Source organism: Balaenoptera borealis, assembly GCF_965194805.1.
Source record: "Balaenoptera borealis genome assembly, chromosome: 11".
Classification (NCBI taxonomy): domain Eukaryota; kingdom Metazoa; phylum Chordata; class Mammalia; order Artiodactyla; family Balaenopteridae; genus Balaenoptera; species Balaenoptera borealis.
The window spans coordinates 89906317-89919306 of NC_138868.1; the positions used below are offsets into that span (position 1 = coordinate 89906317).

Genomic DNA, 12990 nt, shown 5'->3' on the forward strand with positions numbered 1-12990 from the left:
ATGTATGTCTGTGTTGGGTCTTCGTTTCTGTGCGAGGGCTTTCTCTAGTTGCGGCAAGTGGGGGCCACGCTTCATCGCGCTGCGCGGGCCTCTCATTATCGCGGCCTCTCTTATTGCAGAGCACAGGCTCCAGACGCACAGGCTCAGTAATTGTGGCTCACGGGCCCAGTTGCTCTGCGGCATGTGGGATCTTCCCAGACCAGGGCTCGAACCCGTGTCCCCTGATTCACCCTAGGCCACAAGCCCCTGCATTAGATGCTGCCAACTCCGCATGGGTCTCGGCAGATAGGGGTGAATCGGGCAGGCTTCCCTTTAAAGTCTCTTTATTCTCTGGACTTCCACCCAGAGGCCTATGGGGAGCCAGACTTTCCTGAGCCATTGGGGGGTAATCAATAGGAATTATAATGTGGGAAGGGGAGGATTCAAACCTAATGCTGAATGGAACTGTGCTCACTGTCTGAAAGAAAACCACGTCAAACTTAAACCTCTCCCAGGGAGCCCACTTAAGGATGTGCCCCTGTTCTTATGCTAGATCCTCTGCCCTCTGAAAAACTGTCTTTTCAGAGAACACCCCCTTCTTTTCACAACCACAGTGAAATTGTTACCCTACCCACTTTTAGGAAAAGTGTCACCTACCGACAAATTGATCTCTTCTGGTCATCAGAGCAATCCTAGGACTTGAGTAACCCCCAGCAGAGCTCTTCTCAAAATCTGGCTTATTCAACTATGAATTACACGGAGGGAGGGAAGTGGGCCTCGATAGGACAGCCCCGTGTGAGCTTTGACAGGTTTAGTCCTGACAGGTTAAAAGTGAATATCTCTTCTTTCCTGCTGATCACCCAAGTGGCAATGAATGAATGTCTCTCTCTCTCTCTCTCTCTCTCACACACACACACACACACACATACACACACACATTTTCCAAGACCCAACTGCATGTTCTTTATAATTAAGCAAGAGAAACTGTTTTCTAAATGGACGCAGATTCCTGCTCTCAATGAGTTTGAAGCTTCATTACCGTGCAGAGCTGTGTCCACTCAGATTTGTTCATCTTCCAGCTCCTGCATCCTGCCCAGAGGCCTATTGGAGCAGAAGAAATGGGTCTACTTTCCCTGCCTTTTAAAGCACAGAGCCGCCTAGCCCCGAATCCCCCCTCCGTTGCCACACTAAAATCTAGTCACTCGGGCTTTGTGATACGCCCCCCACCCTGGACCAAATCTTGTATCTTAGGCAGGGCATCCCCATCCCCTTAGCTGTGAGAGGAAGGGAGGCAGTGTGAGGGTTAATTTTCCTGAGCAGCCCTGCCACCATTGTGCAGGCATCACAGAGGGTTTGAGGATTTAGAAACGATTGTAAGTCTGTGTTTATTTTAGTCTATTATAGTCACAGTTTTCATTGGCTTTGATTCGAACTCATTGTAGCCTTCATCTTTCTGGAATGAATAATGATTTTAAAAAACAATTTCTATCAAAAAGTAGCACTGCACCCCCCTCCCTCCCCGTTCCTGCCCTGGCCCCATCATCATTCCAGTTATCCTTATCTGTGCCTTGCCTTCTGACGTCCACCTGCAGTCTTAGGCAAGCTGCCAAATGTCACCGCTCTGGCCCGTTGCTTGAGGTAATAGTTTCCAAATGTTTACTGCTTTAAACTTTGTCTCGTCTTATCTCTCTCAGGCTTCAAGGCTTGACCCCTAATGTAAATTTCCCAAGAATTTGAAAATCAGTCCACGCCCATCCTCCCTGTTTTAGATTTTTAAAATCACACCCTCTTTTAAACTTTTGACTGGATTTTGAAGGCATGTAATCCATCTTGCACATAGTAAGCACTTGATATTTTGTTTTATTGATCTCTCTAATGGTTCTGAATAACATTCATTCATTTAAATTTCCATTTGTAATCTTATTAACTGACTCTGAGGTATGAGGAACTGGCTACAGATATACATGTACAGATACATATATGACTTTTAAGGCAAAAGATCAAGTTCCAAATAGATTATGCCTCCAGGTCTAATGCATGGAAAATATACTGAGACTATTGGAAGTTCTGACTGTGGCATCAGATAACCTGAATTGGAGAACTCTGATCCCGATTTATAGGTTGTGTGACCTCGGGCAAGTTATTTCATCTCTCGAAGCAGCAGTTTTATCATTGAGAAAAATGAGAACCATAATAGTATCTATCGGGTGTGCTTGTTTGAAGATTAAATGAGATAATGTTCACGTCACTGGCCCATGGAAAGAGCTTAGTCCATGCAAGCTATTATTATTGTGCTTCTAGGTTCTACAAGGGAACAATCCAGACATTGAATACATCAGTGTTTTTCAGAATCAACTTAAGTACATTTAAAAATGCAGATGCCTGGGTCCTACCACCGGCTTACTGATCATACTTTCTCACACTGAGGTGTAGGCACCTGTATTTTACCCAGCTTCCCAGGCATCTGTTGATGAGAAGCCTTCTAGATTGCCCCACTGCTGCTGCGGGGCTCCCGAGCTGTTGTGTGAGCTGCAGTGGGTAAGAGACTGGGTGGGCTGTGATAGACTTTGTAATGTGCCAGGTGATCTGTTGCCCCAAATTTCTGCAAAGGTCTTAAAGACCATTTTAAGGTTGGAGATATTCATTGTAATGCACAGTAGCGATATTAGCTCTTGTCTCACATTTTTAAAGTGAATCTTTTTCCATGCCAGATTTAGGGAAAACCTCAGAGGCATGTGAAGAAGGAACAAGAAACAGGGAGGTAGGAAGTGCTCTCTGTTTGTGAGAGCTGCAAGATCACCGATTCAGAAGGCAGAAGATAGAAGTGGGGAATAAAAAAAAAAAAGAATGGCATCCAGGAAAGAGAGATTTTGGTGTCAACACTGGACATCTATGGATTCTCTGTTCTTTGTCCCTTTGGGACAGCTGCTGGGGGTGGGGTGCAGGGGCTTTGGGCTGTGTGAACAGACGTTTGTTGACAATAGGCCCGTTTCAGTTTAGTTCGAAACTATTAAAAATTTAGTTTTATTGGCATCTCAGAAAGGCGGTAATTGTTCTGTTCCCCTGGCATATCTAGTCCATGAAGCAGGTTGTAACTTGTCTTGTTTGCCCAAGCCTTAGCAGAGTCCCCAGTGAGGGGACAATCAGACGTTGTCATTTTGAAAGCAAATCTGTCTCCTGATCAAAAGAAACCCACTGAGGTAGCAGTTTGTCACCTTCTTCCCCTCAGTCCCCAGAGTGGGGGACTCTAGCAGCTCTTGTGCTTGGCATCTTTGTATCCTGTGGACAGCTTGACCCGTCTGGGGAGCTCTGACTATTGGTGGTCAGCTGGGAACACAGCTTTGTGTGTACAGGGGTTTAATGCAGGATGATTCCACAGGTTCCTGAACAGTCTTTCACAAATGGCGACAACTTTTCACTAGTGGAGAGTAGGAAGCACCACCTGGTGTTCTTCAGACCCAAGTTCAGGCACTTATTGTCTGGGTGACATTGGGCAGGTGACAACTTCTCTGAGCCTCAGACTCCCATTTTGCTATCAATGTTGTTGCAAAGATTAAATGAGAGAATTAAATGTGTGAGAAAACCCTTAGACAATTCTGGCACACAGGAAGGGCTCAGAAAATGGTAGCTGTGGCCAGTACCAACGGTACCAGTATTGCTGCCATTGTGCTGAACCTCAAGACGAGGAAAATGTCCCCCAGACCTCACAGCAGGGATGAAGTCCTGTGCCTTAACGCCCTCTGCAAACAGGATTTAACAGTATAGTCTAGCACAGATGGCTTAAGTAACTCCTCTTCAGCTTGAAAGACAGTTGGCCTTGTTCAAATAGATCAATCAGAGGAAGTTCAGTTGTAAACAACATGGTCAAGCCTACAAATCAATCTGTAAACACGAGTGATGTATATTTAAAGACCTAAAGCAGAAATTCAGAAATAGAAGGTAACAGAGAATTCTAACCTTTTTGGTACATCAACTGCATGGTAGCTCTCAAGAGAAAGATCAAGTATTTGCCCCAAAAGTTTACAAAAAAGGATTTTGGAAATGAAAAAGAATTATCTACAGGTTAACAGTGCTGTAGGTAAGATGTGCTTTTTGGTCATATTAACCTTCCACTGACTACTGATAGATACGAGAAACTAATGATTCATAAATGTCTTTCTCCGATGTCGCCCCAAGACGTACACCCTCATCTAGCGGTGAGGCTGACTGTCCCTCTCCAGCCATCACAGCCGTGTCTACCCTCCATCTCCATGGGAGCCAAGGCACCTCACGATATTAAAATAATTTTCAATCCGTGAACAAGTGAGATTAAATACTGAAGAGTAATTAGTGATTTCCAGAATTAGTTGATATTCCTCAAATCAACTGGGGAATGAGTATTGGAAAATAAAAAAAAAAATAAGCCAACTTTTAATAATACAAAATTATTTATTAGTTAAAAAATTATAATTTGTTCGTTACACAGAAAGTAAAACGACTATTCCCTACAACAATTTTTAACTGTAAGCATACAAAGTAGGCGTGGCACTATGGCCGGGTCTGAATTTCATATTCATGCCTAAATTAGTGTCAGCAAATCGAAAATGGTGACACGTAAACTGCGCCTGTGATATTTTGTCAGCAGGTTGCATATTTTGAGTTGTCATCTAGAGGTGGTAAAAAAATAGATGTATGCATGCCATGTTCCAAACTAATGTAATTTCTATTAACTATAGCAGATGTCCCAGTTTGTTTCCCTCCTACAGAAATCACTGCTTGCTGCTGCTGAGGGCGTGAAGGTCCCATAGTCTGTGCTGGGGTACGAAAAACACTCTGAAGCTCTGAAGGTGTCCGAGTGCTCCGCCTCGCAGCGTGCAGAGCAGCAGACAGAGGCGGCGGCAGAGGAGGAGCGGTTGCACTGGGTGTGTGAGGGCAGGTGAGGGTAGGAGTAGTCTTCCGAGGCGGAGCCCCAGTTTCTGGTGTCCAGAGAAGGGGCAGAGTCGTAATTCTCCGGAATGTATGCAGGTTGCTGAACAGGAGAGTAACTGCAGTCTAAGGAACCTGAGAGAGTGGAGGAATCCGAAGGCCATCCTGGGGTCTAGAGAGATGAAAACCAAGGAACAGAAAGCTTGATAAATTAGACAGGATTAAAAGAACTGAATAGAGTAGATTTAGTAACTCAGAGTAAGAACATTAGGGGGGGGGGCGGAAAAAAAAAAGAAAAGCACAACAAAACACCCAACCCAACCCAAGTCTGCAGAAGTAATTTTATTTGCTGGCTGGCGTGATTTCATGACACCGCATTCTATACTTACCTATTTCTTTCCCAACAATAAATTGCCTTGCTTCACTGGCTTTCTGTGTTATAAGCATACTTTAGAGCATGCTTTGTTCTTAAACCACAAAATCCCATTGTGCTTCATCACCTGCACATCAAATCCTGCTGTGTGCCACGATATAAGCTGCAGGTGGCACCCTGGACGCTTCTCCACACCCTTGACTGTGGAGAACAAGGTGAACATACACAGGTAGAACCGAGATCCTCAATGAGCCAGTGTCTGGGAGACTCCAAGACTGGAAACTACTGTTACAGGCGCTAAAGTCTTGACCCCTGCGGAGAAAGGTACTTTCTGCTTCCTCTTAAGCAGGTCCACAATTGTTACTGAGAAAGCCTAACTTGGAAGCTGGAAGAGAAGTGAATGACTGGGGCCCTGTGTGCATATCCTGTGCAGTTAATTTCTTATCCCCTTAAAATTTAGTCAGATACCTACACGGACTTTTGACAAACCAAAAGAAAAAAGTATTTACATTAAAAAACTACTTTCTAAGGTTTAAAAATAACTATATGAGTAACTAAAAGACATCTTCAACGACTGGTATCTACCAATGGACACCTTATTTCCATTTTAAGTGGTAACACATTTTCAAACATTTGAGGTCCATGAAGAACAGACAATCCAAACGTTTTCAACTATTAGGGCTTCATTTTTCTACCAACCATCTCAGACCCAAATGAGTTCTTGTGCCTGTAGCAGCCCAAAACAACCAGTTAGTAGAGCCAATTCAGTGCCAGAATAAAACAAAAAATCCCTTATCAGATGACAGTTTGTACTGTGTTGAAACAGCCTTAATTCCAATTTCTAGAACTCAAAATCCAAGGGCCATTGTTTAAATCAGTGATTTCCAATGAGTAGATTTCTGAACTTTACAGTTTAAAAACATTAAATGAGTATTGCCGGGAAACCTCTATTTATGGCCACACACCAACGTACTAGGGCGTAGCTGACTTGGGAAATCATAATTACGTGTGTATCCAAAGGTTTTTGCCCTTCAGTGCGTGGCTATTTCTACCTCCATTGAGTTTTAAATGGTTCTTTGCTTGTTTCCTGGATGATTTTCTTGTTGATAGTGTCTTTATGATTTCTCACGAGATGATACAAACTCTCTGCCCCATAGTAAACAATAAGAGGTTTTGTAAAGAACAGAGATAAATTACCAGGCTCTGGTTAAAGCAGAAAGGGGCAGCCTGGAAGCTGTCTGGGAAATAGTGTGGAGTACTTTGCATGGAATTGGGCGAAGGGTCCGGGTGTGTCTCTGTCTGAAGGTAGGAATCAAATATCTGGTCGAGGAAGCCTGGATTTTCTTCACAAGAAACACAACTGGAAAATTCTCGGGGTTGGAAATAATTGGGTGTGGAAGGAATTGGTTCAGGCTCAAAATACTGTCCTAGAAGAAAAAGGAAAAGGAGAGATTTTTGTTTAAAAATTGCACTTACAGATTTGAATGGCGTTCTGTTCTATATTCTGAATATTTACTACCTCTAGGGGGAAAGGGGGCTTAAGAAGTTCGAGAAAAGTAAGCAGGCAGGCAATCTGGATTTTTTCGTTGCCTTAGATAATTCAAGCCCACTGAAATGAATCTGGTTAATAATGTGGAAACTGGCTGTAAATGTGGCCTGGGCAAAAGAAAACAATGGTGATCCCATTTCTGTCCAACTGTCACAGTCAAGCTCAAACTTCCACTGTGCACTTTCTTAGACTATAAAGCACAAACACCCAGCCCCTATCTGCAGTCCAAGTGAACCTTATCCCTCAGAAGTAACGTGTAGTGTTGTTTGAGACTTTAAGAAAACTTCTGATGCCATGGGAAATAATTCCCTTGATCTAGGGTTAATTGTTTTCCAAAAGTTTTCACACTTACTCAGTAACTTAAACTTTGAGGAGTATTACAAATGGCAATGCATATTATAAGTAGAGAAACCAGGAATGTCGAGTACAAATTAGTATTGCTCATTTTATATTACAAAAAGCAAAATGTTTCCTTAGTGAACATGTTACACATGATCATGGAATTAATATGTTAAATACCAAACAAGAATAGTTCTGAAACCCCTCCCTTTTCCATTTCAGTATTAATAGGCCCCATTTCTGATTATTACCCTTAAATGCTCAAAGAAGATAGGTTTAGAGTGTGTCCATCAGAGGAACGACAGAACACTGGAGTTTTTGAAGTCGCGAGGCTCCTTTAAGGTTAAGTTAAAGTGGCACATTCAGTGAGGAGCTCCCATAGCACTGGTTTCCTTATATATGACCTCCTTAAACTCTGAGCCATTGAGTGGCATAGGTAGGAGTGTTTATGTAATAGAGTTATTCGTAATGGGCTGAGAAAACTTACACTTGTTTGAAATGCTTTCTGGGAAGAGAGAAAAGAAGGGGAGGGAAGCCCCTGTTGGCTAGAAACTAAGCAAAACAAGAGCGAAGGCATTATTCTAGGACCTCAGGATGTTCTGTATTCCATCTAATAGTACACTAAAAAAGATAACAGGTTTCTGAAAACAATTCTGATCTTTTAATCGAGTTTAGTTACTTGGAGATGAGGACCTGGAACTAATGTGAAGAACAAGCTCTTGGCGCAGAGTAGGTAGCAGGGAATAGACAGTTCAGAAATGTGGACAAAATGTTGTACTTGTTTCCTTGCCGGGCTTGTATCTGGAGTCACCATGCCTTTTTTCACCTTCTGATTGGTTGGATTCCAATTAAATGGTGGTGCCTATCTTAACCCCTGAATCAAGTACTGAAAGCCTTTCGAGATGGACTTTTGGAAGAGTTTTTGAGGGAATTGTAAGGCTGGCTTTACTGACCTGCAGAAGATGGTGGGACTGGGTCTGAAAGGTGGACATTGTTGCCTCCGGACAGCTGCCAAAGCAAGAAGATGACCACAAAGCAAAGTGAAATAAAAGTTCTTTAAAGGGAAAGCTAAGACATTTTGACGTGAACTGTGTTGCCTTCTGCTTTAAGGTAAGCCAGATTCTTTCTTCTGAAAAAAACTCACTGTTGTGAAATACAATCAATGTTATATCTTCTTCAGATTCAACTTTTATTTTTGCTTGGGGATTTTTTTCTAATATCTCCCACTTAAATTATACAGGTTGTTAATTTTGATAAAAATTAATTTAAATGATTTTTATATGACATAAATGAACAGTGCAAGAAAACACAGTAAATAGCCTTTATATTAAACTATTTAATTTAAAATAAATAAGGATTAACATTTATTTAATCCCAACTATCCGTAACTTAGTCAATCATCTTCCTCAAAATTTTCATATACTATCTGGCAGCTTAATCCTGGATAGCTAAAAATAGTCACATGTTCTTCCTAGCTATGAAATATTAAAATAGAAAATATTTTCTTAAAGTTGTAGTCAGTGAACTGGAGCCTATCTACATTCTAGTTAATGGCTGGGAAATATTTCACCTCTCGGTATGTTTTTTACTATTTTCTATAAAAGTTGCTTTTTTTCACTACGATAGTTAAATACCTGAAGTTTATGAGACTGTGCCTTTTAACTATTCAAAGTAAAGCAGCCTGTGTCTTCCAGTTAAATTGATAATTGTACTAACTGAGTAATTTAGGACTTCTTTTTTTTTTTAGATTGCAGGTGGTGGCTTTAAGGTTTAAAGGGACCAGCCTTGCTCTGGGAATCTGTGCTGGGAAGCGGAGCTCAGCATGCCTCTCTCCTGGTTTACAGGGTATACTCACTCCTGTACACTGAGCCGCTGGGAGCCTGCACAGTCGGCCGCTGCTGAAACAGGAGGTGGTGTTAATTTTGAAAACGATCCATGCTGTAATGTCATGAACCAGGAAGTTGGAATCCCTCACCAGTTCTTTATGCAAATATTTGGCTGCAGCTTAAGCTCAAGCACTTGCAAGGAGTGGGTTTTAAAAACTCGGCTTCAATGTAGAGCTCTGGTTAACCCCATTCCTCCTCCAGAATGGTCCGTTTGTAGGCCTCCCCAGGTTATCTCCCTCAGGTATGTTTACAATACCCTACTTGATATTATCTTTCTAGTCATGGGTTCACTTTCTACTTTGCTGCAAGAATACAAAGTCTCCTCTCTCTTAGATTTCAAACAGCACAAAAATCCACAATCTACAATTTATAAAAATACATCAAGGCCGTTTAAAAAAAATTAATGGTAAAAAAAGGGTAAATTATGTCTTTTGATAAGTACTAACTCCAGTTTCTCTTTATCCTAAAGGTAAAAGAGTTGTGTGTGCATGCGTGTATGTGTGTAGGGCTGTTTGTAAATTGATCTGGCCGAAGTAAGTTTTTTAATCAAACTGACAAATCTGGCATACACATGTTTCTCCTGGCACTGAGACCCTAATATTTGTCTCAATCTATAACTTCCATTCAGGATTGCCTTCTTAAAATTTCAAATTATGGATTCTACTCTGACTTTATAGCAAATTACGATAAATTTCTTCCTGCTTTATTTTTTGATAAAGTTAACTCTTTCCTTGGCTTAACGCTTTCCAGAGGTATCCTTAAATCACTGAACAAATTGGAGATGATCTCTGTTAAACCAGAAGCAGGCATACACCATGCCCTGTTACCTGCCATCCCTGCCTACTGAGTATACCTCACAGCTTTCCTAGAATCCTAGATCTTCTGATGGTTCCCAGTGAGAGATTTTACATTTGGCTATCGTAATTAAATCATCTCTGTGTTACTCCTCCATGTCTGTGAGGACCTGGGTGGATATAATCTTCCAGAAAGCAAAGTAGGGCTGGCTTTGCTCTGCACGTTCCTGAAAGGCACTGGCTCAGAAGTACTGCTTGATTATTTCTCAGGGAGGAATTCAGATAAGTCAGACTGCTCCAGAGAACAGATACTGGTCAGATACACAAGTGAAATGTTTCAGCCTTGCCTTCCTTCCAGCAGCTAGCTAACAGGGGAACAGTGGCCAAACCAACATGTAAGAGGCCAAGAGTAATAAAACTGCCATGTGCAAGTGGGCAATTGCAGTGCAGGTTGCAGCTGGAGCAGTATTCTACCAGGTACCAAAGCTCCTTAACAAAAGATTACATTTTGTTAAGAACGTCTTGATGATTTTTTTTTTTTTTGGCACCAGCAGTACTTCGCAGTTCCCTTGTTCCTGGTTTTATTAATTTTATAATAATCTCTGAACTGAAGGGGTTGATGGTTGAGGCTATCAGGCTCCTGCTCAGCACAGCTGGATCTGCAGAAAGATGAATTTTAAGAGCCAGTGGGTGGGAAGTTTCTTTAAATATTAAGAATAAGAAGATCTTGGTTCCACTTTTTGCTCTACCATTAGTGGCTGTAAGGCTTTGACCTTTAGACGTAATAGAGGCATACAGATCCCCGATCTACTTACCTCCCCTGGTTGTCATAAGAATTAAAAGAAATAGTGAGTGTGCAAAGTGCTTTAAAAGAACCACTGGAAAACCCTGTACAAATGGAAGGAAGTTTTATGGTGTTAGCTGAAATTCTACACATGGAGGTACTGACTTTACATCCAGCAAATGGAAAAATTTGTGCTGTGCATGTCATATCACAGCAAGCTCACACCAGAACTCTAAACTCTGAGCAAAGGGTATGAATGAACATTACTGAATAGCTGGCTTTCAATCCCTGGTTGTACTTTTATTTTAGCTGCTTTTTGCAAATAATAATAATGATAGTTAACATGTATTGAGCACTTTCTAAGTGGAAAGCACTCTTCTAAGTGCTTATGTGCAGTGACTCATTTAATCCTCACAAAATTCCATTATCTCCAGTTTAAAGATGAGGAAACTGAGACTGAGTAACTTGCTCGAGGCTTCACGCCATGGAGGAGCTGAGGTCTGACCCAGTCCATTGGTTCTAAAACCTGTGTTGATCACCCCTACGGCATCTGCCTCTTCCCGAAAAGGCCCAGTTTCATGAAGTCGGGCATTGCACACAAACAGCACTGGACACAAAAACTGTTGTGCGACAGATGCCAATAAGCTGGAGACAGGACCAGTCTTACCGCTGGCAATATGGGCTCTATCTTTCATATCTGACATTCACACCCAAACCAACCCAGAGGCAACTGTGTGATCAAGGGCTCTCAGCAATGAATTGCCCTCTCTTGGAGGATAACCCCACCTCGTTTATTTGGTTCTGCTGCTGCCCTGAGCACTCTTTGTAGTACTTTCTACTTTAGGATGTACATAAAGTGGCAGGGTACCCTTATGACTGCCCAGGTCAATCGCATGATAACTTGGAACTGCTCAAGGCTTCATTACATCTTAAGGAGGTTCTATATTTCAAGCTGTCTCCTCTGAGGCTACACGGCCCCTTTCAGCTGGGAAATTTCAGTGCCTGGTGATTTACAGATCAATGACCTCAGAGGCTGGGTTCCAGAAGAATGAGGTGGCGGGGAAGATGTTCCACGGAGATCCTCTCCTTGAAGGGCTCCCTAAAAGGAAGTTTCTGGGAGAGATTTTCTTTGCGTATGTGAGGGCACATACACTGTCTTCCTACAAAATAACAACCTACTTACCTGCTGGCTGCTTCTCTCCCTGTATTGGACCAATATGCTCTTATACTCAACTATGATCAGTGAGGGATGGGCTCCCCCAAATCTTGAGCTCCACAACATGCCCCAGCTGTTCTCTGTGGTTTTCTGTGGTGAACTGGGATGAAGGTGGGCACAGACGTTATAAGAACAGCTATGGAAGGCCAGGCCTGGGGATGGTGACTGGGGTCTAGGGTGGCCGCCTACACCTTCCCAGACACAGGGCTGAATGAAGCTGAACACGAGTTGGGAAGAAGTGAAGGGTTTATGCTTACGGTTCCCCCCGAGGCTGCCTGGTGTGCCCTTCTCTGCTGCAGCAGCTCCTTCACTGTGATCTTCACCCGGACACCTTGATACACCTTAGGTTTTTCTGGGGAAAGGCAACCGAGTCAGTGGTCAAGTGTGAGGTTTGGGTGTCAGACTGGGGTGCGGGGGGGTTCTTCTTTATAAACTATGGCACCTGACGTCAGATCTCTAGGTCTGGAGAATGCAAAGAGAACGCTAAAAGACAGATGGGAAAGAAACTCAAATTTCTCAGACTCGAAAGGATGAAGAGATACCGTGGGCAGGTTTCAGGGCCACAGTGGAAACAAAACCTATGGAAATCTGTGGGGCTACCTGCCCCAGGCTGAGCCCTATCCCTAGGCCAATAGCACAGGTTTTTCTGCTCAGGAATGTGGAGACCAGTCTAGGGGAGCTCAGCCCTTGGCTAAGTTAGGGGAACCTAGGGTTCTGGTCTGGGAGAGGATGGAGACCCCTCCCAGACCAGAACCTGGGGAGCGGCTGGGCGCCGCCGCAGCTGACCTAGCCCACCCCACTCCCACGCCAGCCAGTGGAAGTTCTCAGTCCCTTCCGTCTCTACCAGGGCAGACGCGGCTTCTGGGGAGCCTCTGACCTCTACGTGCCCTTGGTCTGGAAGCCAGCCCTGGGGCAAGCAGCGGCCAGGTGGGTTTGGCCAGCCCTGTCCTTGGGTCGGTGAGGGACTCGCCAGACTGACCCCAGTAAAGAAACCAGGCCCGAGAACTCCCTCCCTCCCTCCCGTCTTTTTCTTCTGCCTTCTCTCCCTCACCCCCTTTCTCGCCTTTCCTGCTCTCCATCTTTTCCTCCTCCCTCCTTAGTCTCCGCTCCAGCTCGCTCCTCTTCCCGTCTCTCCCCACCCCCTCCCTTTCTGGGGCAGGCATAT

The 12990-nt window shown here is 43.4% G+C and overlaps 1 protein-coding gene across 2 annotated transcripts; it reads right to left on the reverse strand.

Annotated features, from left to right (window-relative positions):
- Positions 1-227: 227 nt before the first annotated feature.
- POU2AF3 (POU class 2 homeobox associating factor 3) lies at positions 228-12990 on the reverse strand. Of its 2 annotated transcripts, XM_082343554.1 has the most exons (5): positions 12877-12990; positions 12083-12177; positions 8099-8153; positions 6455-6684; positions 228-5056 (listed from the first exon to the last, which is right to left on the reverse strand). In XM_082343554.1, the coding sequence occupies exons 1-5, from the start codon at positions 12986-12988 to the stop codon at positions 4685-4687; spliced, it is 864 nt and encodes a 287-aa protein (XP_082199680.1). In that variant the 5' UTR covers positions 12989-12990; the 3' UTR covers positions 228-4684. The 2 variants fall into 2 exon arrangements, with proteins under 2 accessions (XP_082199680.1, XP_082199681.1); XM_082343555.1 differs by lacking the exons at positions 12083-12177; positions 12877-12990 and adding an exon at positions 11478-12076.